The 26227-nt window shown below is 43.3% G+C and overlaps 2 protein-coding genes across 3 annotated transcripts in view; one reads left to right on the forward strand and one right to left on the reverse strand.

Annotated features, from left to right (window-relative positions):
* ASAH2 (N-acylsphingosine amidohydrolase 2) overlaps positions 1–11999 on the forward strand; it is a 44362-nt gene extending 32363 nt beyond the window's left edge. The window contains exons 14-20 of the mRNA XM_048506217.1: positions 508–547; positions 1137–1232; positions 1452–1547; positions 5113–5259; positions 8580–8639; positions 9252–9340; positions 11750–11999. Of these exons, the coding sequence (XP_048362174.1) occupies positions 508–547; positions 1137–1232; positions 1452–1547; positions 5113–5259; positions 8580–8639; positions 9252–9340; positions 11750–11942 (721 nt within the window). The 3' untranslated portion in view covers positions 11943–11999. The remainder of the gene's footprint in view (positions 1–507; positions 548–1136; positions 1233–1451; positions 1548–5112; positions 5260–8579; positions 8640–9251; positions 9341–11749) is intronic.
* Positions 12000–14733: 2734 nt separating this feature from the next.
* The window catches only part of SLC16A12 (solute carrier family 16 member 12), a 71969-nt gene continuing 60475 nt past the window's right edge, over positions 14734–26227 (reverse strand). For both annotated transcript variants that reach the window (XM_048504867.1, XM_048504868.1), the window contains 2 exons: positions 24803–25062; positions 14734–18313 (listed from right to left, as the gene is read on the reverse strand). In XM_048504867.1, coding sequence (XP_048360824.1) covers positions 18063–18313; positions 24803–25062 — 511 coding nt within the window. In that variant the 3' untranslated portion in view covers positions 14734–18062. The remainder of the gene's footprint in view (positions 18314–24802; positions 25063–26227) is intronic.

Here is a 26227-nt window from a genome sequence, read left to right on the forward strand (position 1 = left end):
TTAGCCAGGTTTTAGAATGACCATTAGTTTGTGTTCTGAAACCTGGCTAAGACGGTAGTGGGGATTCGACCGGGGAAGTCATCCCTCAAACCTGGTTAGTTTGTGTTCTGAAACCTGGCTAAGACGGTAGTGGGGATTTGACCTAACACATTCCATCTTCCCCAGATGATCCTCCCAGTCTTTCCTTCTCTGTTTGACTTTCCAGTACAGTCCAGACATAATGGTGGCCCCAAGCTGGCTTATATCATTTGTGACTAAGCTCCATTGAAAGCAACAGGACTTACATCAGTTGGTTTTGGAGAAATGTAGCCAAACTGGGAACAATCTGTAATTCATTTTCTACTCATTTGTACGGTATCAGAGATGTCAACTGATCATCTCTTTATCACCTCCTAAGCTGGTGACCATGAAACCTTGACAACACTAGCTGAAGCCTGTCTCACAGTGAGACAGCACAGTAAATGGAAAGATATGGAAACTAATGTGACTATTTTTCATGATACTTAGGACAATGGCTGGACGGAGAGCCCGTGAAGCTGTTCAAAGTGTAAGTTATCACCATCAACATTGGGTGGGATGTCCTAAAACAATGGAAACCAAAGTTGGCTGATGATCGTCTTGTCTCCTCCTAATGGTTGATCCTGACTACCATATATTCTGAAACCACATGTACATTTTAAATAAATTGAGAAACATTTTAAAGAGCTGTAGTTTATAATCAACCCTTCCAGATATCTGCGGAAAATAGCTAATATGTGGGGTTGCATCTGGACTAATTTTTCTGCTCTTGTAAGTAACGTCAGTCAGTGGAATAGAGCATTTCTACCCTCTCAACTCCCACTGCAACTTACTGATCTCCTTCAAAACGCCACCTTTTGGGGACAGGGACCCTCAGAAGCAATGTGAGAGCCAAATCCAGAGTCTGCAGCAAAAAATGGTGGATATTACTCATCGTTTTCCTTAACCCAAAACTGAGTCCAGATCCAAAGCCACCCTCTCTTGCAAATGCACACTGAGGGTTTTTCTATTTTTTGTGGTTTTTATGATAAACAAGTTCCAATACATGTGCATATACAGAAGTAGTAGTGTTTCTTTTACTGAGTTCTGACTAGACAATGTGTCTGACTTTTTCTTAGGAATTTGAAGCTCAAGGGAAGGCGGGAATGCATGTTATATTGGCAGGTGTCTGCAATGTTTATACTCATTATATAACAACTTTTGAAGAATATCAGGTAACTAAACTAGTGCATGACTGAGATGAAATGATTCTACAAAGTTGTGAAGCAAAAAAAAAATTCCTCAAAAAAGTGGGAGGAAACATTAGGATTAAATAATCTGAAGGATAATTTGGATAGACTCGGCATAATATGCAGACTCTGATTTCTATCTGGTACACTTCTGGGACTAAGCAATATTGGCTAATGCAGATGTGTTTCTGTTCCATTTTGTAGTTTCAACGGTATGAGGGAGCATCCACTATTTTTGGCCCACACACCCTGTCTGCTTATATCCAGACATTCAGAGAACTAGTCAAGGCTCTGGTCAAGGTATGTAGATAAAAGCCCAGAACAGGTTTTTACTTCTCTATCTTAAATTGAAATTGAAAAGTGGGCACTTCCATCCTTGCTTGTGTTCTGTGACAATCATGTGAAGAATACCTGAATTGTCTTAACTGCAGTCCTAAGCAGAATTATATGCTTCAAAGTCCATTGAAGTAAATGGGCTTCAAAATGTATTAAATGGATGTAGGATTGTATTGCCAAGCATTTTTGAGATATAATTATTATTCTACTTGGTCCATTCCACACAGCACAAAAAAAACTTCCTGAGGATGGAGAAAAAGGCATCTCAGGGAGGAACTCCACACAGCTTTTTCCCCAAGACATCCTCAAGACACCCTATTTCAGCTCAAGCCATCTTTTTTGGGAAGTCACTAAAATGTGGGCTTTCTTCCTTGAAGTCATCTGCAAGTCATCTCATGCTAGTTGTGTAGAGCAAAGGAGCTGAGGAGACGTCATTTTTCTTGCCCAACTATTGAAGTATCTTGTCAGTTTCCACTGTTGCTGGTGCCCAACATTTTGTGCTGCAGGGATTCCCTGTGCACTTAGCCATTTGGTGAAGATGTTTGTTCTGAAGGCTCTAACCCTGAGCACCTTTTCAGCCCAAAAAGTACATGTTTGTACTCAGCTGGTTCTGCCAATTCCAGCAACATATAGCTTTTTCTTTTTAAAATTTTCTATGAGTTGTCTTTGAAGACACAAGCACACAATATGAAACTCGGTGTGGATTTTCATATCATGTGTTCATGTCTTTGAAGATAACTCATTGAAAATTTTTAAAAGGGAAAGCTATATATTGCCAGAATCTGAAGGACCAGCTGAGTACAACCATGTACTTTTCAGGCCGAAAAGGAGGCCAGCAGAGGAGCCTGCTGAGCAAACATCTGGGTAATAGCTGCATGAACGGAGAATCCCTGCAGCACAAACTGTCAGGAGCTAGCAGAAGAGGAAACTGACAAGAAGCTTTAATAGCTGGCGGGGCGGGGGTGGGGGAGGGGTTCTCTTCTGATGCCTTTTTTGTCCATGCTGTCTGAACAAAAAAATTAGGAGGTCTTATTTGTGCTGTGCATAATTGGCCCTTGTTTACGTTGGCAAATAATTGGCAAAAATCATCATTATGATGGATGATGTGTTTGTAGACACTGAAGATGCAGGTGATGACCATGAGCATAGATGGTTTTTGGAGAGGACAAGTGACAACCTTCAAGGTCTTGTCAAGGGTATCTATTCTCCCCCTCCCCCACTATTTCCTCTTCTCTTTCTCTGAAAGCCCCCTTTTCCTGCTTCTTTCTCTCTTTCCCACTCAGCAGCAAAACTACCTTTATCTGCCCCTGCGTCTTCTGCTTTACCTCCCCACTCCAGCAGCCTCTATCCAGGAAAACTATAGCCAGTTGTATGGTGCCAGCCACTGGGCCAGGCTGACTCATATGGTAGGGAACCTTTGGAGTGGCATCTCACTTTCTCCTGTGCCCCCCCCCCCCATGCACTATTTCCACTCTCGCTCCTCCTGGCAACCCTCATGTCCTCTCCTTCCCTGCCTCATTGTCTCCTTTTCAGCCAGTCATTAATCTTTTACCTGCTTCCCATCTTCAGCTATATTTGTTATTTATTTACTGTATTTGTACCCCACCTTTCTCCACAGTGGGGGCCAAAGCAGCCTGCATTATTCTCCTCTCATCTTTTTTATCCTCACAACTACCCTGTGAGGTAGATTAGGGTGAAAATATTTCACTTGGACAGCATTACCTGGTGAACTTCCCTGATAGACTGGTAATTTAAACCCAGGTCTCCTAGACCCTGCTCTGAAGCTGTAGCTGCTACACCACCCTGGTTTTCATAAGGTAGCTGCTGAAGAATACCATTATGCAGCTAGGCCTAGGTGAGTCATTTAGTTAGGTGCCATCAAGTCAGCCAAAGGCTGCTGCCAGGATTGACTTCAATGACTCCTCTCTCAAAGGCTAAAAGATCTTTGGAAAAGGTCATGCACTATTTTACTGATAGAAATTATACCTAGAATGCTGTGGTTGCCTACTGAGGGCTTTGTTTTTTAAAGTGCAGATACTTCTTTTATCATATTGGGTTTTTTAAAACCCCCAATATCTTTTAGATTACAGATTTTTGTGAAAACCTTTTTCAGGTTTGTAGAAAAATCTGTCTGTCTTAGGGCTCCAGTCATCAGATTTAAGTATCCTCATTTTTGACCAATTTAACTATTAGAATATATGATTTGACAAACTCATGCAGTAGAAAGATATATCAATGACGACTATCCATGGAGAGTAAAGGTTACTTACATCCATATACAGGGGCAACAGACCTTGGACTATCACCAAGGAAAGGCCTTGGTCTTTTTGCCCTATTTGTTAGTGTTACAGGGCTACTTATTGTGGCTGCTGTGTGAAACAGGAAGCTGGACTTGATAGACCACTGGTCTGATCCATCAGAGTTCTTTTTACGTTACATAGTGCTTCTCCATCAGTAAAAACTAATCCTTTTGACCTCAGTGCAGTGAAACATTTCACTTTTCCCAACAGAAGTGAACAAAAACTGCTTGGAAGTATCATTAGGACAGAGCATAAGCTTGCCTAGCGCCCCTAGCCACTGAGAGTCAAGCCTGCTTCTATTTGCATGGCCTGTCCTGGATTTTGTCAGTTGATCATCCTAGAATATGATCACTGTGAGAGTTGGATGTTTACATAGGGAATATAACCTATACACATCATGATGAGGTAGTTCTTACTTTAGCAGACAGAGAAGAAAAGGAAGGAGCTCAGACTTATGTAAGCATGGACAACCCTGTATAAATTAGGGAAGGAGTCAGCTGGAATGGACAGCAGCTAGTATCTCAACCTATGCTGAACTGCAATTTTGGCATTACCCTATCTTTGCCTTTGTCTTCCTGCTACCCCAATTTAGTTGTAAACTGGAGATCCATTCTATGGTTACTGTGGCACAGAGTGGTCCATGATGCCACAGCTGAAAATCTATCATTGCATAGCAGACACTAGTAAAAGATCTCAATGTAATGCATTTTAGGTGCTTCTTTCACATACTATTCATAATCATAAAACCAGGGAAACTACAAACCTTATATTCCAGTCTCATGCTTACCAACAGACTTAGAACTCTCCATTTGCCAACAAACAACTTGCATGACAAACCCACCCTGACTATGTGACCCAAGCCCTCTGGATACAACATGGCACATGTTAAAATAAACACATATTAAAAAAGGGACATTGGTCCTGGTCTGAATCAGAATTGCCATGAGATTCAGTAACACCCCAGCGATAAGAAACTATACTGTATTGAGCCCAACCCCTGATGGTTGAATCCATACTATCCTATCAGCATCTTTCAGAGGTGTCTAACCAAAGTCTTACCCAGCCCTGAAACCTGACATCTTTTAATTAGTGATGCCAGAGAACGATCCTAAATTTTCATCGTGAAAAGCATTTGTCCTATAACTTCTCATTTTCTATTGCCATATTCCATGGTTTAGTTGAAATAGATACAGTTCTTATTTTCAAGTTCTGATTTTCATTTTTCACAGGGTACTGTTCATGAAATACCAAAGAATCCAGAGCCTGACATGTTCAACATAAGCATCGCAGACTTTTTATTGCCTATCATTGATACAAAACCTAGTGATCATAACTATGGTGATGTGCTGCAAGATGTGGAGCCAGTATATAAAGTGGTATGTGTGCCTCTGGTGCTTTCTTCATGCCTACTGTTTTGTTTAGGGAACGTGATCCAGTGCTGTGTAAATTTAATGAATTCTAGATTAAGCATGAAATGGTTGAATTTGTCCTTTTGAGTATACACAAAATGAAAACTAACTATACTGTTTTCCATGGAAAAGTTAAAATAGACTGGTATATCCATCCACCACATCCTGGACCTTCTTTGTTGCTTTACGCTCTTACTTTCCTTCTTGTAATGCCTGCCAAATTATTCCAGCTTCAGGAGCCTCCATATAGCTCCATATAACATTTGAAGAATGTTCCCAGGAGTTTCCTCTGCTTGCAGCTCATCCAACGGCCATTTCATTATAAAAAGTAGATTAATAAAGTGTGTTTTTCTTGATGATTATGCGCATGTGTCCGTTGTTCCTCTTTTTGTTGTGTTGAATGAGATATCTTTGAAGCTTCACAGAGTCCATATGAGAATCGCAGCTGCTCAGAGGACTGGCCTACTCCCATTAAGACACAATGGGTAGACCTCTAAGAAGCAATGCGTAGACCTGTCCTTGAGGACAGGTCTACCCATTGTGTTTTAATGGGAGGTAGACCAGCCCTTCGAGTAGCTGCATTTTTCATATCTGTGAAACTTTGAAGATATCTCCTTTAAAACAAAAACTGGAAAAAATGACATGACTGCAGAGTCACCAGGAAAAACAAACTTTATTCATCTACTCATTATAGTGAAATTGCTATCGGAGCTGCTTGCTCTATCAGCCATTTTACAAAGGAAATATGTGACTCCATTTTAAAAAGGCAAGTTTTGCCGATAGTCATTCGATCCACTATAAATGCTCTTTTATCAAAGTATCATGTGTAATACTGCACAGAACAATAGTTTTGACAAAGGCTACACTTAAAAATGAGTTATAATGCTCAGTCATTTGGGGCTATTGTCTACTGTGGAAGCCTTCTCTTCTGCCACACTACAACTGACCGCTGACCGCACTGTCATCTTTCCGTGGAAAAAAGTATAGTAATGAGTAAGAGTTGAAACAAAAAATATTCCAAATGTATTATTTGTCTTGGATTTAAATTGATTCTTCTAAAATCATCAATTGCTTTATTTCAAGTAAAGTTAAAAGAATTTTATATGACCCTTAAGGATACCAACTATCTTCCCCCTCTTTTGAATACACAACCTGCCCCCCCCAAAAAAATGACCAAAAAAGGAGAAGGAAATACAGATGTAATCCCATTATTTTTTAGATGTTTACAAGCTTTTTGAAGCAGGACCCCCTCTAAACAGAGACCCTTTCCGCACCGGCCATATACGGCGCCCTGGGGATGGCAAAAACACCGTCCCCAGGGAGCCGTTCGCACAGGGGGCGCAACTGCTTCACAGCCGCGCCGCCTGAGCGGCGCAAAGCTGCTGTTTTCCTACCTCACTCCCCGTGCTGCAGGTGTCACTGGAAATCAAACGGTGGCTTTGAGTCCGGGCTTGTCGTAGTGATACGCCCCCCTGCCCTGCAGCGGCTGGTTAAGCACCTTCAGCGCGCGAGAGGCAGGGGGACGTGTCCCCAGGCCTCGGCAACATGCTGGATGGCCACAGACACGCAGGTCGGCCGGGCGACGGCGCTCCACGGCGCCGTCTTCCTGGCTGTTTCTGGGACCATTCGTGCGAACGGTCCCAGGGGGGTTGGGTCGGCATCCCAATCATGGCAGTGTGGAAATGGCCTTACTGTACTTTTCAGAACTCACTTGCAAAGTAACTCCATACTACTGTCTCCCTCCCCACCACACAACACAGGAATCTCCACAGTACCAACTTCTTTTATAAGAGGGTGGGACAACAGAAAGCTGGTCAATTCCCCACAACCATCACTTGCCCAATGATTACATTACTATTGCAGAACAAGTGCCACGACAACATTGAGAAGAATTGTTTCCATTCCTTCAAATAATCATCTGTAAAAACACTACAAATAACCTTCATTATCCAACCATTCAATAACTATTCTAACTACAGAAAAGAAGGAAAAGGCAGCAAAGATACCTTCTGTGACTTTAGCATTCATGGTTTGCTTCTCCTACTCCTTATATTTCATTACTAGTTCCAATAATTACCCTGGTGATCCCATGCGTGTGTATCAGGCAGTAAAATGGAGTAAAGTATAGGGAATCTTAGGAACTCCCCAAGAATATAAAAAGAATATGTTGTAATTTAGAAAAGGAACACACCACCAAAAAATATGGCCCTGAACATGCTCTTTGCCCTCCCTCCAGGGTGGTACAGAATATTGATAGCAGTTGAGTGTTAGCTAGAGGGGGCAAAAAAGGCAGAACAGGGGTTTGTGGGGAGGGGGGGGGAGAAAATTTGGGCAGTTTGAGCCCATGCTTATAATGCCCCAGAGAGGGAGATTAGCTCTTTTGTTGATTCTTTTTTCAGGTTTAAAAGCAACCATTGGAGGAGGCAAGAATTGGGAGGGTTGTTATACTTACACACACACACACACATTTTATTTGTGCTTTTTTATCTACCTCAGTCCTCACTTTGACCCACTTACCATAAGTGCCTGTATGTTTACATCACAGGGGAAAATAGCAACTCTAAGGAACAGTTGAAATTAAGATACTGCTATGAGAGAGAAAAGGGGAGCAAGCACCCTCTCTCATGCACGGTCACTATCTTAGGCAGGATCCTTCCACAGCTACTATTAAACCTGAAAATAGTTGTGGAAGCTTTGTTCATGGACCTACTGACTTCACACTTTGTTTGGCCCAAAGAAAATCAGAATCTGACTATGGTCAGCATTAGCTAAAGTCTTGTTCTAGCACATATCAGCTGGTGTTCTAGCACATATCAGCTGGTCTAATTGAGCAGAGAGATGTCAGACCCTGAATCCATGGATCTGAAATGCATTCAAGTGAGGCCTCTCCACAACATTTCTACAATGAATGGTGCTGTCCCAACCTTCGCTACAAGTTTTGTGCAACTTTCCTGCTGGAATGTTGGAAAAGAATCCAAAGCCCTGAATATTCCTGTGCATATGCTTGGTGAATGATTTTTTTTGTCCTCTCCAGTATGAAGTTATCCCAGTGTAGTGTGTGCATGGATCACACAGATCACCTTCCACAGTGATCACATTTCCATTGCAGAACAAGTGCCACTCTAGCGTTGAGAAGAATTGCTCCCATTCCTTCAAAGAATCATCTGTAAAAGCACTTGATTAGCCAGTCATGTGATGACCACGTTAACTGCATCTAGGATCAATACTTGATTTCTTGTATTTGTCATAGAGTCCATGCTCATAACAGATTTTTCTTTCTTTCTTAGGGAGAAGTTGCTAGTGCACAGTTTGTTGGCGCAAATCCCAGGAATTCTGTAGAAAACACAGTAAGAACTTAAGAAGAGCCCTTCTGGATCAGATCAGTGGTCCATCTAGACTAGCATCCTGTTTCACACTGTGGCCAGCCAGTACTTATAGAGGTCCAACAACAGACCACAGAGGTCAAGGCCTTCCCCTGGTGTTGCCTCCTGGCATTGGGATTCAGAGATTGACTGCTTCTGAATGTGAAAGTTCCCTTTAGTCACCATGGCTAGCAGCTACTGATAGACCTATCTGTCTTGAATATATGCAGTCCCCTTTTAAAGCTGTCTGTACCTGTGGCCATCACCACATCCTTTGGCAACAAATTCTACATTTAACCAATTTTGTGTGTAAAGAAGTGTTAACTTTAGTCTGGATTTTAAAAAGTGGATGAAGGCCAGGTTTTCCCTTATGTTTCCATGGTGGTCTGAGGGATGAGAAAAATGGAGGCATAACGATATGGGAGAGGAATAAAGGAGAGGCAGGATAGTGGGGAGTAATCACAAACAGATATTATCAAAACAAGCCAATCCACCTCAGAAGGGCTATCTGACTTAATTTATCCCACCTGAGACATCTCTTCATCAGGAAATATTTTGTTATTTAATATCTAATTTTTTGTACACATTTTATTCCAGAGCGAATTCACTTTCCTTACGGTGGAGAAATATGACAACGCTTCAGCACGTTGGCATATCCAGTATAATGATGCCTCATGGGACACTAAGTGAGCAATTCTTTCAAGATTTTACTCTTATTAAAAAAAAAATACTTTGCTCTAACAGACTTTTCATTTCCTTCAAAGAGATGCTCACTAACAATGTCTCTCCTTCCGCTCCATTGCATGCATTGAAATTACTGCACTGAGTAAACAGAATGCATGCACAACATCTCATTATGGAAATATGTGAATCTTCCTATTCATTCTTATCTCATGAAATGGTCTATTTCATGCGTGTTTTTAAAAGTTTTTGCTACGCTTCTTATTATTTCCTACATTTTCTATGATTGGTCCACCAGGCAGTCATAGAGAGCTTGATAGACTTGCCAAAAAGTGTACAATGGTGACACAGTATAGTTCCCATGGGAACAATGGCATCTACCAATTTATTTCCTGTTGCCCACTGCCGCCTTCTTCAAATCACATCTTTCTCAAAACAAAGCCAATCACTGAAGCAGGAAATGCCCCAGAAGACCCCAGGAGACCCCAGGAGACCTCATGTTTGTGTTTGTATGGGATCAGCATTTGGAAATAGCTACCTCAATCATAGAAGGATGCATGGCTTGGAACTTCCCACCATTTTGTGACTGTCATTAGACCCACAGTAGCATCTCATACCTGTTCTCAATATTATAATAGTACCCATTAGCTCAAAAAGGTTGAGGGTACCCAGTGTACATTCTTCTAAGTCTCTTTGTGTTTCTGGGGAAAGTCTAATAGATACTTGGGAAACATGAATAAAATGTACTTTTATGGGGTAAATTGTCAGATGAATTAAATGTCTGAATACAGATTACACCATTGATTGCTGGAACATAATCAGCAATTTTGCCATGTGTGGCATTTCCCCTCCTCCCCTGTGCCCCTCGGGCAGCTGGTCCTTCCCACCTTCCCTGACCTGGGGGTTGTCCACCCCAGTCGCTGACTTTTCCAGTTGGCCAAGGGGCCAAGAAACAACCATGCCCACAGGGCGCCTGCTGCAAGCAGCAACCCTCACCTCCTGAACGCTTCCCCCCACTAGCTGGCCTTCAAGCCCTCCTTCCTCCTGGAGGGCTGGTCTAGCACCCTTCTGTCTGGCTGCCCAGGACTTTTGGGGGTGGTTCCTGTCCTGTTGCTTCACAGGGGCGGGACCCGACTGAGATAGTGACTCAGTGGTGTGGCGTGGGTTCCCACCCTGTTTTCTCACAGGGGTGGGACCAGTCTGGAGAGAGGCCCTCTGTCTACTGAGCTACCCCCACTCCTGGGCCCTTGCCCTCCCAGCCGGCTTCCCACCACTGCGCTTCTTCCTTTCACTGCTTTCCACCACCCTTCCCAGCCCCTGCTGCTGCGGCAGCTCCCCTGTTCCTTTCCCACCCCTTTATATCTCTTTCCCCCGCTCATTACTCTCCCTCTCCCCAGCTGCAGCCTTTGGCCTTTCCCCACAGCTGTTTCAGTTGTGGGAGACCGTGCCCGCCTGACCCTCGAGTTCCTTCCTGCCTCCCTGATGGGTGGGGCCGCTAAGGCCACCGCAGTTGCAGCCGCCACCACAGGTGGTCCCACGACTGCCCCACTTGCCCGCAGGCTGCCATCCTTCCCCGGAGGCTCTGCACTGCCCCCGGCACATGCTCCCCCACCATGCCGGCCGGAATGCGGGCAGGGTGGGTGAGTCCAGGCGCCGTGACAGGCTCCCCGGCCAAGCCTGGACACGATGGTAGAAACTTGATGCCCCCAAACCATCTGTATTCATCCTATGATTTCACGCAGAGCTTCTCAGCTGTAATTTTTACTAAGTATATGACTCTATGTGGTAGCTACAAATGCTGGTGGCTGTGAAAAATATAATATGGACATCATCAGTTCATGAGGCCCCACTGAGGGGCACGCAGTTGTACATGTCAATAAAAATAACCAACAAGTTAACATACATGGGTCCTTTTTTAAACCTTGCAACTTGTAATTTTAAGATCATAGGTTATCAGTTTAAACATTTGGGCTACTAACATCAAAGCTCTTCATCCCATCTGGACACAGAAAATAGAGTATAAATCTAATCATTTAGTTTTCAAGAACTACAAATTGTTCTTCCTCCAAATCCTGTATCAGATAAATGTATTCCCTCTTTTCCTGCCAAATACTAACACCCCACGTTCACTAACTCTTCTATGTACTGTAAAAAAATCCCTTATCTTCTCTGGGATTCAGCTTTGCAAATGTGGGGTGCCTATAGAGATGGGAAGATCCAACTTTACAAACACCAGGCTTTTCTAGAGCCTGTTGTACTTTCACAACGGGCTTTATTGCTCATTTCTAATAGTTTACCAACAGTATTTTGTCATTAAACATTATTTGAGTATATCTATGGCACAATGCATGAAAGGAAATGTTTTCCTTAAGATGGTGAATTGATTAATTTATGGTATGTTTTTGCCCCGGTAGGTTCATCTGGAAGAAAGGCAGCTGGGGACGAAGCACATCTATAGTAGAATGGTACATCCCAAACAATGCAGAACCAGGAACATACAGATTAGGATATTTTGGTCACTACAAGAAATTGTTGAGCTCTGTTCATGCTTTCAGTGGCAGATCTTCAACATTTGAAGTTTCAAACCTGACATTTGTAGAATTTTAACTATTGTCTTGAAGGCAGCATTGTTCCAATTTAATTTTTATGATTATCACAGTATCAGCGGCAAGTGTTTATGCAATGTTCTTTATTTGTCCCGTGTTCTCTTTGAAATCTGGCTTTCAGGAGAAATGATGAAATGAATGACAGCTCCATGGCAGCATTCTCTCTGCATTTTGTGCTTTGTACTCAACCTTTGTCTCACAGCACACTGTGGATATGGATGATATGCAAGTGTTTGGCACAGTTATTTTGTTTGGCTGTATATGACAATGCATTCAAGGGACTGCTGGTCTTCAGTTTTGTATCAACAAAGGCATGATTTCTAATGTTTAAAATAAAGCAATACAGTTTTTGATATCCCTGGTCATTTTTGTTTATTCCCATTACAGTCAGCGGTCTTCATAGTTACTCACTGTATTTTCTTGAGCATATACTATCGCAGAATTGGCTCTACATTTCTGTCAGGCCATAGGGTGTGTGCCATGACTTGGATGGCACAGTCTATCCCAGGGGTCTGCAACCTGCGGCTCTTTCGTCCTTGCACTGCAGCTCCATGTGGTTGGGTCCTCTCAGCCTCCTTCGGAGAGTTGCCCTATCCCAATCTCAGAAGCTAAGCAGGGTTGGCCCTGGTTAGTACTTGGGTGTGAGACCACCAAGGAAGTGCTGGGTTGCTATGCAGATACTGGCAATGGAAAACCACCTATGTTTGTCTTTTGCTTTGAAAACCTACAGGGTCACTTTAAGTTGACTACAACGTAATGGTAGTTTCCACTACTTAGGGCTGCATTTGTCTCAAGAGTCTTCTGGTTTGTGGTAACATGTAGCCTATTGATTTCCTGGAGGTCTTTCGGCAGCTCAGAAATCCTGCTTGTCATGATCTTTCATATCTGGGAGGTCTCAAATTTTCTGAAACATAGCTGAATAAATTTATTCATGATGACATCTATTTGTGCACTCTTTAACTTCGCCTGTATATGTACAGAGATTTCTGAGTGAGTTCCTTTTACCCTTGGGCATGTTTTTCCTTGAGGAAACAGTTGGATTTGCACTAATCTTACAACAGCTTTTTGTCAAAAGAGGTTTTAGCTTTACTAAGAGTTTAAGTTGATCTGTGACTTTTTATGCAACTTTAGATTCTCATAATGCAAGGGCTGTGAGTCATGCGTGCAGTAGCAGCTATTTCTTCACTTCAGTATACCTTGCCAAATATTTTATGCTGCTTTCTTGAATACAGTTTTCTCAGTTAAGACAATAGATTTGGGCTTTGTCTTTGGATTGACTGTTGTGGGGGGTGGGGTGGGGTGGGGTGGGGTGGGGGGGTAGTGGTGGTAGCTATGTTTTGAAACTCCCAGTCTTTTGCAAACTAGGCAGACTTATCTGAAATCATGCAGTCATGTATGCCAAGTCTGCTGAAGTGGTTCATGACTGTAACAGTTGCAGCTATCTAAATAATTCACTTCAATTAGTGAATTATGCTCATTTGCCATAATGAGCATCATCCCCATCTTTTTCCAGGTTAGGAATGCTGTATATCATCAGTGATTCCTTCCTGTGATGTGATTGGACTTAACACATGCATGACAATTTCTTATTGAGTTTTGTATTTCACATTGACTGTTTGGTCTGTGTGCCATGTTTGTAACTTCTCAGAGAAACTGTTTTCTCCCACAGTTGCTGTGTTCAGATGTATGCTTGAGATGTATGCTCTGTTCTCATGGCCTTCCATCACTGCTTTGAATATTGCACTATTTTTTGTTAATATAATGCCTCATTTTAGCTTTTGATGGATAATCATGCTGGAACTTGTTCGCTGACTATGGCTACTTGCTGAGTGCACACTTTATGGACATTTTTTTCCATTTAATTCTCATGTTTCTGCTTTATTTTTCCTTCAAAGTGTCCTATGCACATGTATCTACCATTTTCACAGCCTGGCAACATAATCCTATATTCTTATAGCTAACTCAGACAAATCTGAGAATACTTAAATCCAGTGATTGGAGCTATGAACAGGTAAGACATATGTTTCTATAAACTTGAAAAACACCTTAGGTTTGCAGAAAAATCCAAAATCTAAAAAAAAAGTTTATTTTAAACAAAAATGGCGAAAGAAGTAGCCACCCTATGAAAGTCAATGTGGAATAATAGTTAAAGCTTCAGAATAGGGTTTGGACAGGGGTCTGCAACCTACGGCTCTCCAACAATTGGCCATGCTGGCCAAAAAACAATTGGCCATGCTGGCAGGGGCTGATGGGAATTGTAGTCCATGAACATCTGGAGAGCCACAGGTTGCAGACCCCTGGTCTAGGAGACCCAAATACAAATCCTCACCTTCCTGTGGAAGCTCACTGGGTAATTTTAAGTTCATCATGTATGTTCAGCTTAATATACCTCATAGGTCGATTCCGCACCCACCATTAGATGCGTGCTCCTCACGGCAAATACCCTGGGGTCCTGCAGCACTCCCCACTACACCAGCAGTGACAACGCAGCGACAACGCAGTCACCCCGATTCTGCCGTTCCTCCCACCCCTCAGCGCGCGTCATTTTGGATCCTGGTCGGAAGTACACCTTTTTGAAACCGCGTGCCGAACATGGAGCAGGGGTCCCCTCCACTTTCACTTTTGAAGTGGGGAAACGGCCATTGAGTTGTTGTGAGGGTTAAAGATGATTTAATGATATTTAAAATAAGATTAACCACAATAAAAATGGTGATCTCCAGCAGAGCTCCTTTGCAAATTCATCAGATATCTGTTGTTATTTTCAGAGTTAACCAATGACCAGAAAAAATAAATAAAATAAAACTGTTTTAATAACTATCCCAAATAAGAGAAGCTTGGGTGGAACATTTGTGACAACTGGCTATATTTGCATTCTTCTTCCAAGGTCATCTTCAACTTGATTGTTCAATTTTTCTTCTTTGTACATATCAAAGCTGGCTCTACATATTTTTTGAAAGGGGGGGGGGATTACAAAATGAAGCCCACCATATATTATATACAGATTTTTTCCTTTATACCTACATATAAACATATGTAATACACATAACTCTTTTACATGGTAGAATAAATTGTGTTGATCTCTATGAATTGTTAATGAATATTTATAGTTTTACATTCTCTTATCTATCTATTAATAATTACACTTTTGACACTTGTCAAAAATGTCAGCTGATAGGGCTCATAGAGAAGAAGGTTCAGAGCTTGGAGGATCAGATTGCTACCTTCAGTGAGATCAAGGATTTAGAGAAGTTCATTCACAGCAGCCCTCAGGCCCACCATAGGGAGACCAAGTCATATGGATAACAGAGGACCTTTCTGGTTTGAGGAAGATTCTGAGGCACAGTGAGTTAAGGAATGGTTGAAGAATAAAATTGCTCCTTTCTCTTCATGTAAAGCTTACTCTTTTGGAGGGGAAAGACAGGCAGACAAGAGAGGTCTGTTCTGACTTTCCAACAACATAGCAGTGATACACTAAACTCACACTAGTTACGCAGTAATCTCTGGGGGAAATCCACTAAAGGAGAATAAGCAAAGTAAGATAATTGGGGACAGTGGTATTTCACAGAGACAAGAGAGGATTTATTCCATGGAGACACCAACAAGAGAAATCCTACTAGAAAACCTTAGTGTGACAGGACATATCTGAGGCTCAGTCTGTCCTAGGAAGTGTGGAGAAATCCTGCAAAGCTAGCTGTAACCTGAGGGTAAATAGAGTTCTCCAAAGAAAGAGAAAAAGAGAACAGTGAATTGTAATGACATCTGTGAAGTATTTAAATCTGACTGATGTAGCTTAAACAACTAAGAAAGCAAACATCTTCAGTACAACTGAACTAATCTGAAACAGTGTAATAAGCTACCAATGTCATCTTGCTTGTATATAGTGCCTCATCAGCTTACCTGCTTTATTTTATATTACATTATTTCTTTGCTGTTTTAAAAATAAATTTCAATCTAGTTCATCTGTTTTTAACTTTTAAAAAGTCTCTGGCGTCTGATTGTTTCTGACTAGGAAAGGTAGTTTTTTAAACAAGTGACACTCTCTGGCTTACTAGGAAGTGCCTGGAAATCTGAGCTGAATATATCTAGTACAAGGCGGAAACAGTGAAATTATCACAAAATACAATGCTCACACCAGGGACAGAGGGAGAGGGAACTGCACCCAGGGCATGACCTGCCTGTGTGCGCCCCCCCGAATCTGCTCACACCCCACCCCGATCTGCCCACGCCCTGCGGGAGTGGGGTCTGGAAGGCGATTTGCTCTCCCATGTAATGGCAATGGTGCATGCTAGGGGCGAACTGCTCCCCCCGCCCCATTGGAGCTTTGCCACTGGCTCACACACTATGCTTCTATAGAAGCTAACAGTAAAGGTTGCTCAGAGGCTGAAGAGACAGGCACTTGTAATTTTGGAGCAAAAAATCTCAGGGCACTTGTGGGCAGAGGGTATGTCGCAACATGTATCCAACATTTTTAGGGAGCTACCTTTATTTGTCGTATTTTCTTCCTATCTTTCCTCCCCTAAAACCCTGGTCTGCATAAAGAGGCATTATTTCATTTTAGCCTCATTCATAACATCTAGGTGTTTGAGGCTGAGAGTGACTTTCCATAAAATGGGTTTAAGGTCTTTTTTTTTAATGAATTTTCCATGCCCCATCTCAACTGGCAAGCTGTCAAAAACCCAGTTGATTTTTTAAAAAATCTTAGTTATGGAAAGAAGTTTATTATACCTGTCATCCCAGATCCAGAATGCTTCTGCTACTCCCAGCGCCTGTCATTCTACTCTGCTGATTTCAGTCCCAGAGCACCAATTCCATTGATACGGACTGTCGTTCCACTTTGTGACTTGTCATTCCAATCATAGAGCACAAGTTCTTTTCCTAGGGATCATCACTCCACTCTGGGAACAGTCATTCCATTTCCAGAGTCATATATCTGCGCCCAGAGACCTTTACTGAAAAAGCTTTCTGCATTTTAGTTGCAACTTTTTGTTTTGTTCTGTAATGTATAGAGCCATGCAACTCAATTGGCATTCCTGGCTCTGCTATCTCAAATGGGCCTTCAAGTCTGTCATTCTTTTTAGTACATCCCTCAGGAAAAACCTCCCTGCCTGGAAAGGGCCATGAGGCTGATCCCAGTCCAGAGGAGTGCTCCTGGGCTGGAGCCCCTCCCTGGCTCCAGAAAGCCTACTTGATAGAAGCCTTTACAGGGAAAGACCTCACAGAGGCTAGGACAGATTCAGGCTGACTTCGCAATCCTCCTCACCACCACCCCACCACCAATAGTCCAAGTATCACCTGAAGGGGGGGAGGAGAGTTCCAAAGCAAAAATTCCAATGGGAAACTTCCTTTTTGTCCCCTATGTACAATGGCAACTCACGTGGGGCTTGCTCCCCCTCCCCTGGATGGTCCAATTTGATTCTTCTTTCCTCCTGTGTTCCTTTCACCAAAGGAGCCACAGCCAGGAAAGGCTGAGGCAATGACTGTGACCCAGCAATGCCTACTAAACCTGGGGGTAGGAGTCACCCTTCAATTGGGCAGGGGCAGCTCTGGTGAATGGGAGTGGGGTTTTGGAGCTCCATTTCTCTTCTTTGTCAGGTGGGAGGATGGAACAGAGTCATCTGTGCAGCTCATGCATTTTGTGTGCCCTGAGGCAGCAGGTGCGGAATTACTGTACTCCCCTCCTAGTGGTTTGTGTCCTACTCCATTGCTGGCACAAGGCCGAGAACCACTCCCTCCCCCAGATCCAACCCTGCATTTGCAGCAGTCTGGTAGGCAGCCACAGCTTCTCACCTGGCTGCATCTGCCCCCTCTTGATCTGTGCCTGGGGCAATTACTCCTTCCACCCCTCCTCTTAAGTCTGGCCCCAGTGCACATGGGTCATTTCTGATGAAAATTACATTTGTTCTCTCACCCCTTGGACTAGATTTATTGAATAAGAATATTCTCCATATTCTAGAAGAGATCTCCTTTTCCTTCTCTTCAAACTTCATTACAAAAAGGCCATTTGCTTACAGTCCCTCCCACCTTCTTTCTATTGAGCAGCATGAAAAATGGGATAGTTATCAAAATTAATCTTAACAAAATATTATTTGTACACAAAGGGTGGGACCTCTTAAACACAATGTCATCTTTTACTATGGCTTTTCACTTCCCTAGCCAACAGCTCCACACCTTTTTGATTTAATTCCCCAGTCACAGAATAAGCGATGGCTCCATTTGTCCAGATTTGTGTCCGTCTACTGGCTGACCTCGAATGTGTCCGTTTGACTTTCTTGGCTAGCCTTGCACAGCACAGCAACATCGAACTGAATATCATGGAAAATCCACACACAGCAAATGATGCAGTGTAGTTGCCAGTTGTATCCACAAGCCAGCCTGTAAGAAACATACAACACCTCTTTAGGGTACAATTGATTGGTATGACTAAAATAATCCCTACAGTTTACAATACTCTTGAATGTGTTTCTGTCTTTGCCTTTTTTAGACTTTGAGGCTGATATAAGAAGCATCTGTTGGTGGTTTAATTCTGTGATTGGCAGAATTTTTTAATTTTTTAATTTTATTAAATTTCTATACCGCTCTTCCCCGAAGGGCTCAGGGCGGTGTCCATCATTCATATAAACAATTAAAATCCAATTCACCCCCAATCCCAGTTAAAACCATATACAAATTATAAAATTCAAAGTTGAGATGGCGATTAAAATTGTTTCCCCTTCCCCATTCCTACCCCCTACAGGAGGCCAGTTTTTCCACAGAAGTGAGATGTTATCCCGGCTGGCCAAATGCCTGGCGGAACAGGTCCATTTTACAGGCCCTGCGGGGCAAGCTGGGACACCTGGCAATCCCTTTCATTGCTCGCTGGTGCCTTGGGAGCAGACAGAAGAAAATAGAGTGGGGATTAAGGACAAGACAGCAGAGTCCCTCTGTGGGTGTTTTCTTGGCAGAACCTTGGGTAGGCCTCGTCTCCCCTGTTAACAAGAAAGAGATGAGCGTTTCCTCACCCCTCTCTCTTTCCCTTTCAGATGAAGATGAGGCCCATGCACCTGCTCTAGACAAGAAATCAACTGCAATTGCAACAAGTTGATTTGGTTTTAGTCAAGCTTCCCCCACCCACACCCACCTCCCCAAAAAAACTTTTGGCAAACCAACCAATCAAGAGGCTATATGGGCTTGTTTGTGTGAGTCATTTGGAGATATTCGTGTTACAGGAAGTTTTCATGCAAATTCAGACATAGACAAGACTAAGGTCTTCCACATGCAGGAAATAAATGGCAGTATGACTTGTGTGAACTGCCCTCAAATTCATGGAATTGTACAACCATTGTTTTGACTCAAAAAAATGCCTCATGTAGCCACTTAATCCAATTTATTGGTGTACTTCCCTCCCCCCCTTTTTTTACTGAATTTCTCTTCCCACTGGATTTAAGCATGTGATTGGCTTACAAGTAATAGTAATGTTTAGATATTGGCAAATATAGAGAGAAAGACAGTGTCACATGTAGAACATCTGGTGGTAAAGTTTTTATTCTATGCTGTTACTATTTTTTATTCTTTTTATCAGTTTTACAAATTTAAATTAACTGAGTAGTTCACTAGTTTCCAAGTTTCTCCATTCAGGGAATATTTTCCACATTGACCTATCTGCTGTAGAGCTCTCTGCATATAGGAAATGATTCTGGAACTCATGCTACAATAGTTACTCTGGCCGTTTCCGCTTCTCGCGCCGACCCGAAGACGCTGGGACCGTCCGCACGGACGGTCTCCGAAGAGGTATGGGTGCAGCCGGTGCCGCTGGAGCGTCGGCACCCGCTTACCCGCCGCGACCCGGCTTATCAGCGAAATGGGCCTCCGGTGGCGTCGCTGGAGGTTTGGGGACACAGCCTTCCTGGCCCTGCGCGCCTGCTTTCGAAAGCGGGCGCAGGGGCAGAGGGCGTCCCCCAGGCTCCTTCGGGCGATGCGCCGGAGGCTCCAGGGACAAGGTGAGTGCCGGTGGGGGAGTTGAGTGAAGCCACTGCCGCTCGCTCGTGGCAGCGGCTTCACTCTCGCATGCGTTTCCCCAAAAGAGCGCTAGGAGAGCGCCTGGAGGGCGCGCTGAGAGGCGGCGCATTGGCGCTGCAGCTGCACCCCTTCGTGGCGTACATGGTGGCCTGGAGACGGGCAGGTGTTTTACACTGCCTCCAGGCCATCATTTTCTGCCCGTGCGGAAACGGCATCTGTCAATAAGGACTAGTCCCAGATCCCCATCAAGTGAAATTGAGTGACCTTCAGACTAAGTAACTTTCTCAACCTAATATTTGTTACAGGCTCTGCATCTGAAGCTACCATTTTATGACTGACAACTCCTGAAAACACTCGTCATTAATTAAAGACTAATGCCTGCCCTTCCCAGACTTAATTGGCTGCTTTTGTTATTGTTTTGACAGGATTGTTATGCTATTTTTAATACTGTTTTATAATTCTACAAGTGAAATGCCCATCACTAGGACAAATGAGGTTGGAGGATGTGTTATCTGTATGAGCTTTGATGTAAACATCACCCTTGTACAAGGGCGCAAGACAAAAGCCAGCATTTCACACTGTTGTATTAATGACACATACTGCAGTCATGAACTATATAGCTGATCTGGCTATGAAAGAAGCCATTCCAGTATACACCCATTAATGAGTGCTTTGGGAAAAGGTGGAAGGCTTCATTTGTAAAGTGAAACTCAAGGCCTCGCCCACCCAACAATAAGACAATGGGCCTCAATGACTCTGGATGCCATCCAACTGGGCTTACACAAACAGTGTTGAATTTAACAGTAACTGTTATTTAAGAACATAAGAACAAGCCAGCTGGATCAGACCAGAGTCCATCTAGTCCAGCTCTCTGCTACTCGCAGTGGCCCACCAGGTGCCTTTGGGAGCTCACATGCAGGATGTGAAAGCAATGGCCTTCTGCGGCTGTTGCTCCCGATCACCTGGTCTGAAGGCATTTGCAATCTCAGATCAAAGAGGATCAAGATTGGTAGCCATAAATTGACTTCTCCTCTATAAATCTATCCAAGCCCCCTTTAAAGCTATTTATTGAATGGTCTTCTATGCAGGCACACATGGGACTGCGCTTGCACAGGCCAGTCATGGAGATAGGATCTTCCAAGCTTCTTCTAGAAACTCCTTCAGTTAGAGTGCTCCACCCTGCCCTCCCACTTGGTACGATCACTTCTCATCAATATAATCATGTGGGAGGAGAGACCACAAAGATGAACCTTGAGTTCTCCTAAAATTACAACTGATTTCCAGTGTACAACTATCCATTCCTCTGGGAAAAAACTGCTGCTTTTGAGGGCAGAATACTTGGTTTTACATCCTGTTGAGATGTTTCCCTTTTCAAACTCTGCCCTCTTTGAACTGCATCTGCAAACCTCCAAGAAATTTTCCAGTTTGGAACTGGCAACCTTACATTCAGTAGGCACCAGGCTTCTTTGTTAGATTCGTGAAAATTCTTCTTTATCCAAATCCAAAGCCTTTATTGGCATTATAAATTACAGAGTAATTCTTCTTTATTAGAATTCTGTCACTATCTTGAAGGAGACACAATCACTTAGATAATCTGCATGCCAATGTATGGTATACCACTTGGATACAAAAGGACACTGAAGGTAATACACAGGTAACAGTTTTTGGGGTGCTATAACCACACACATGCTTATTTCTTTTATCCTACAATGTCATCTATTAAAATACTATGAAAACTTGCAAACAGTCTAGAAAACACACTTAGGCTGGAGGAAGGTAGAGTGGGCAAACTAATGGTTCTACCACACTTCCAACAAGTCTCTGAGAAGGTATTGTCACCACAAACCTTTAGGAGTGGAAATTTCTCCACAAAGTAAGCACTCCTGTAGACACAGCCAGGTCTATGTATACATTACAGTTCCATACAAGCATAAGAAAAGCCACAGGTTGCAACTGATGGATAAATAACTCTTTTTTATATATAAAGGAAGCTTTTAGTCCTTATGGTTAGAAAGATATATTTGAAAGTGTGTGGGCAATGCCTCATCAAAAGCCAGAAAGCTGGCTGAAGGACCTTTCATGTGATTTGCGCTTCTGTGCCACGACTTACAAAATCAAGTTGTGCAAAATAAGTAACATTGCAAAATAAGCTGTGCCTAATAATAAACATTACATTTGTCTGCTTTGTTTGCATGATCTATATGGGTTCAATATTTTTTTCATGAAAGGTTGGCTTAAAAAATATTAGTAGCTCAGTAGTGCAAACATAACATTGAACAGTGTGGTGTGAATTTGGCAGCTGGATAGTATTAAACAGATCAGAAAGTGCAAAATCCATGGAACATTTTTAAAGGCAGAGAAGAAGAAAGTATTAATAATGCTTTGGATTTCTCAACCCTCATAAGCTTTAACAGTAAATCTGATTTTCCTCCCTCTTTGTTTTCTTTCCTTTTTCCCTGTGAACAGTAGGATATATGCATATGCTGCCCTCTGGTGTACATCACAGAAGGAAGCAAAGATTTTATTAATTCCATCAAACCACAGCTTCTTCCAGTTCGCTTTCTTCCTTATCCTTAAGGAGCACAGATTATTTTGAAAACTGATTTGTTTATTTCTTTTTGAAGAACAGAAGCTTGAATCTGCCGGGTTTCAGACCTGTGCTAATGGGTAATTCCAACTGGCAACCTTCTCTTAGCATTGAAACCTGAAGCAGGTTGTAAACCTAAGACCAAAACGTACTAAATATGGTCAAAAGTGAACAGAATTACAAAATTGTATACTGCTATGCATAATTTAATCAATGGGCCTACTGTGTGAGTAGAGTCAGCAGAGCTAATCTTCCCTTCCCACAAACAGTGTGTGTGTGTGTGTGTGTGTGTGTTAATTTTTGCACCAATGATAATTTTTGAACCAATTTTCATACACTGCTCAAGATGACAAGCTTTTTAAACTGTGTCTTTCATCTGCATAGCCTCCAGTCTGGATTCTGATACTTGGGCACACAAAAGTGTGACAAAGAGATAAAACTCTGGAACTGCCTTTTATGGATGATGACTCTACAGCTGGTGGCTATGGGCCTATCTCCATGCTCTGTAGTCCTTCCACCACATCTGGATCTGGCACAAGAACATATCTTGCAAGTTTCCAGCTGGGAGTTCAATTCCCAGGCATGCCCTCAGGCCTGATGCAAATTAGTGCTACAATGCACAGAGACAAGGTATTTAAGCATCTCCCCACCCTCACCCCATGCCATTTTCCAAACTGAAAGGAGCCAGAAGGACTGCTTGCCTAAGGTGACCAGATGGTCACCTTTGTGATCCGGGACGGGGACAGGGAAGCACACGCGCGTGCGCCGCTATTATTACGGTCAAGAGAAGAGCATAGGGCTTGCCTTGCCATTCCGTCGCCCTGTCATTAAGCATGCAGTAAACGGCAAGCCCCAGAAGCGTGTGTGCTCCTGGCCGGAAGGATGATTGAGGCCGGCCGCACTGCCTTGTGCCCCCAAGGCAGTGCAGCAGCCTCCCCAAAATCGGGACAATTTGTAGAACCCGCGGGACACGGGACAAATTGTCCAAAGGCGTGACGGTCCCGCCAAAAGCGGGACGGCTGGTCAGCCTATGCTTGCCCCATTGGGGAAACCTATGTGTTCAGAGTATGTGGAGCTTTCAATGGCCGGATAACAGTATGGAGAGGAAGGCATTCACCTTTTCTCCTCATGCTCCATAGTCCCAATCTAACTTAAGACTCTTGTGTTGTGTTCTCAGGAGAGAATTTCCAACACACATCTGATAGAAAGTTATTGTGCTGGACTCTAATATGCTATTAGGACTGTGTAACATGTAGTTAGGCCCTCAGGCTAAGAATTTATATCTTGGCAGGGACCATTTTGTTTATTATTTATTGGAGTTATATCTTGCTCTCCCTGACAGAGCAGGTTCAAAGCAGCTTCCAACAATTATATCAACAAAAACATATACAGCACAGTATGATGCCCTTAAAACTCCAAACGGGGGTCAAACAATTGAAAACTAAAACTCCCCCCGACCCACATGCCACACCCATCATTCCAAAACATAAGGAAAGGGGGAAGAAGGCCAGTCAAGATGAATCAAACCCCATTGCTGTCCTCAACTATAGGCTGGGAGGAACAGCTCCATCTTACAGGCTCTGAAGAACTGAGAAACATTCTGCAGGACCCTGGTTTAGGTGTACAGAGTGTTCCACCTGGCCAGAGCCAGAGTTGAGAAGGCTCTGGCTTTAGTTGAGGACACCTGACACTTTTCAAGATATGGATCACCAGTAGATTGTTGTTAGCAGAGCATAATGCTCTTTTGGGGACAGATTGAAAGAGGCAGCCCAACAAGTACAATAGTCCCAAACCGTTTAGGGCTGTGAATTCATAATTGAAAATGGATTCAGACCCAGAAGTTAGTTAAATCAAGTTTAGGGTTCTCCTCACTGAATCATCATAGTGACATATCAGCTTTTATATGTGTATGGACTTGAAAGAAACAGGAGAAGTACAATAGAGGAGCAGTGGCGAAGGAGGTTAAGAGCTTGTGTATCTAATCTGGAGGAACCGGGTTTGATTCCCAGCTCTGCCGCCTGAGCTGTGGAGGCTTATCTGGGGAATTCAGATTAGCCTGTATGCTCCCACACACGCCAGCTGGGTGACCTTGGGCTAGTCACAGCTTTTCGGAGCTCTCTCAGCCCCACCTACCTCACAGGGTGTTTGTTGTGAGGGGGGAAGGGAAAGGAGATTGTAAGCCCCTTTGAGTCTCCTACGGGAGAGAAAGGGGGGATATAAATCCAAACTCTTCTTCTTCTTATATATAAACAATCCTGTATAGTATCTGCAAAACTGACCTGCAACAGGGGGGCTAACTAGGTATGGAATTGCATGGAGAAAGTATACTACTCCAAGGGCAGATGATAAGGAAGCAGTTCCCACAACATCTGCTGTCACCACAGGAATTAGCGTTACATAGGCTCCATCGAAATATCCAAAGGTGAATGAGAAAGGCACAAGGAGTGGAAAGCTTTGGAGAACTGGAAGGAAAAGACAGCACAGCCCATCCATTCCCACAGCAAAGAGGTAGCAGATGTAACGATATTTCTTCAAGCACCTAAGGACATAAACAAGACAGGAGGGAAAGTTAGTTGCAATGAATTTGCTGGCAGATAACATCTGGCATGATTAAGAGCTACAGGGAACACAGAACCTGTTGTGCTTATTTTATAATACTTCACTTAGTGCCAAACATGTCAGTCATTTATTTATTGTTGTAGCCATAGGCCATAACATCATCTATATATATAAGAATCTAACAGTGTGTTTGTCCCTGATGGTCTCCCTCAGAAGCTGCTGGATGGATCGCCCCCAAATTTTCACAGGACGTCCCTCCTTGTTGCGGGCAGGTAATTGGACCTTCTAATCACCGAAAGTCCATACCTGAGCCAGGTAAAACATCTTTTTCCTGGCACACCAGGCCATGAAGCTGCTTCTGTTTAACTGTCACCCTTAGAATGTTCGTGCAGCATGTCTGGCCTGAGGGCTTGGTATGAGGGCTTTGAATGTTCATGCAGATGGGCAGAGATGAGCAGTGAAAACAGTAAATAGGTAATACTGGTAGGTAATACGAGTGGAAGTGAAATACATACACACTTTGCCGTGTGAGACGTCAGGTGGGGTTCCCCCCCCCACAAGCAGGTAACTTTTACTCTCTGTGCCTCACCCACTGCTACCACACAATACACATCCAGCTCATCCTCACACACCTCACTCTGCCCTCCCTCACATCCAACCACCACTTACCCACTTCCTCACCCATATTCTCCACAGATCTCTTTTACTAAAAGCGAGCTGCAGTTTGCCTTTTTCTTCTAAGAAAATCCGCAGGGTGGGGGGCGAACCAACACTACCAGCTCCGTTTCTTTTGCACATGGCCCTTTAAGAACCCAGGGAGCTGGCCTCGATCTGAGCACCTCACCACCCTGCTTCTGCTGCCTGACTGGGATAGCCAGCTTGCCCCAGTTCTGCCTTACCCAAGCCAGGACTGTGCGTGTCAACCAGCCTCATGGACAACAGGATTCGCACTCTGGACAGTTCTGTTGTGGAATGGGAAGGGTTACCTTATACTAAAAAAAACAAGACAGCACCATATAACGATGTGCATTGAAAAGGGAAAGAGGGATTCCATTTGACCACCCCAAAAGGCTATGCTGGGGATCATTGGACCTGCATGGACATCTGCGTGGGTTGCGGACTGTGATGAGAAGGACAATTGCCAC

Source organism: Sphaerodactylus townsendi, linkage group LG08 (assembly GCF_021028975.2).
Source record: "Sphaerodactylus townsendi isolate TG3544 linkage group LG08, MPM_Stown_v2.3, whole genome shotgun sequence".
NCBI lineage: Eukaryota > Metazoa > Chordata > Lepidosauria > Squamata > Sphaerodactylidae > Sphaerodactylus > Sphaerodactylus townsendi.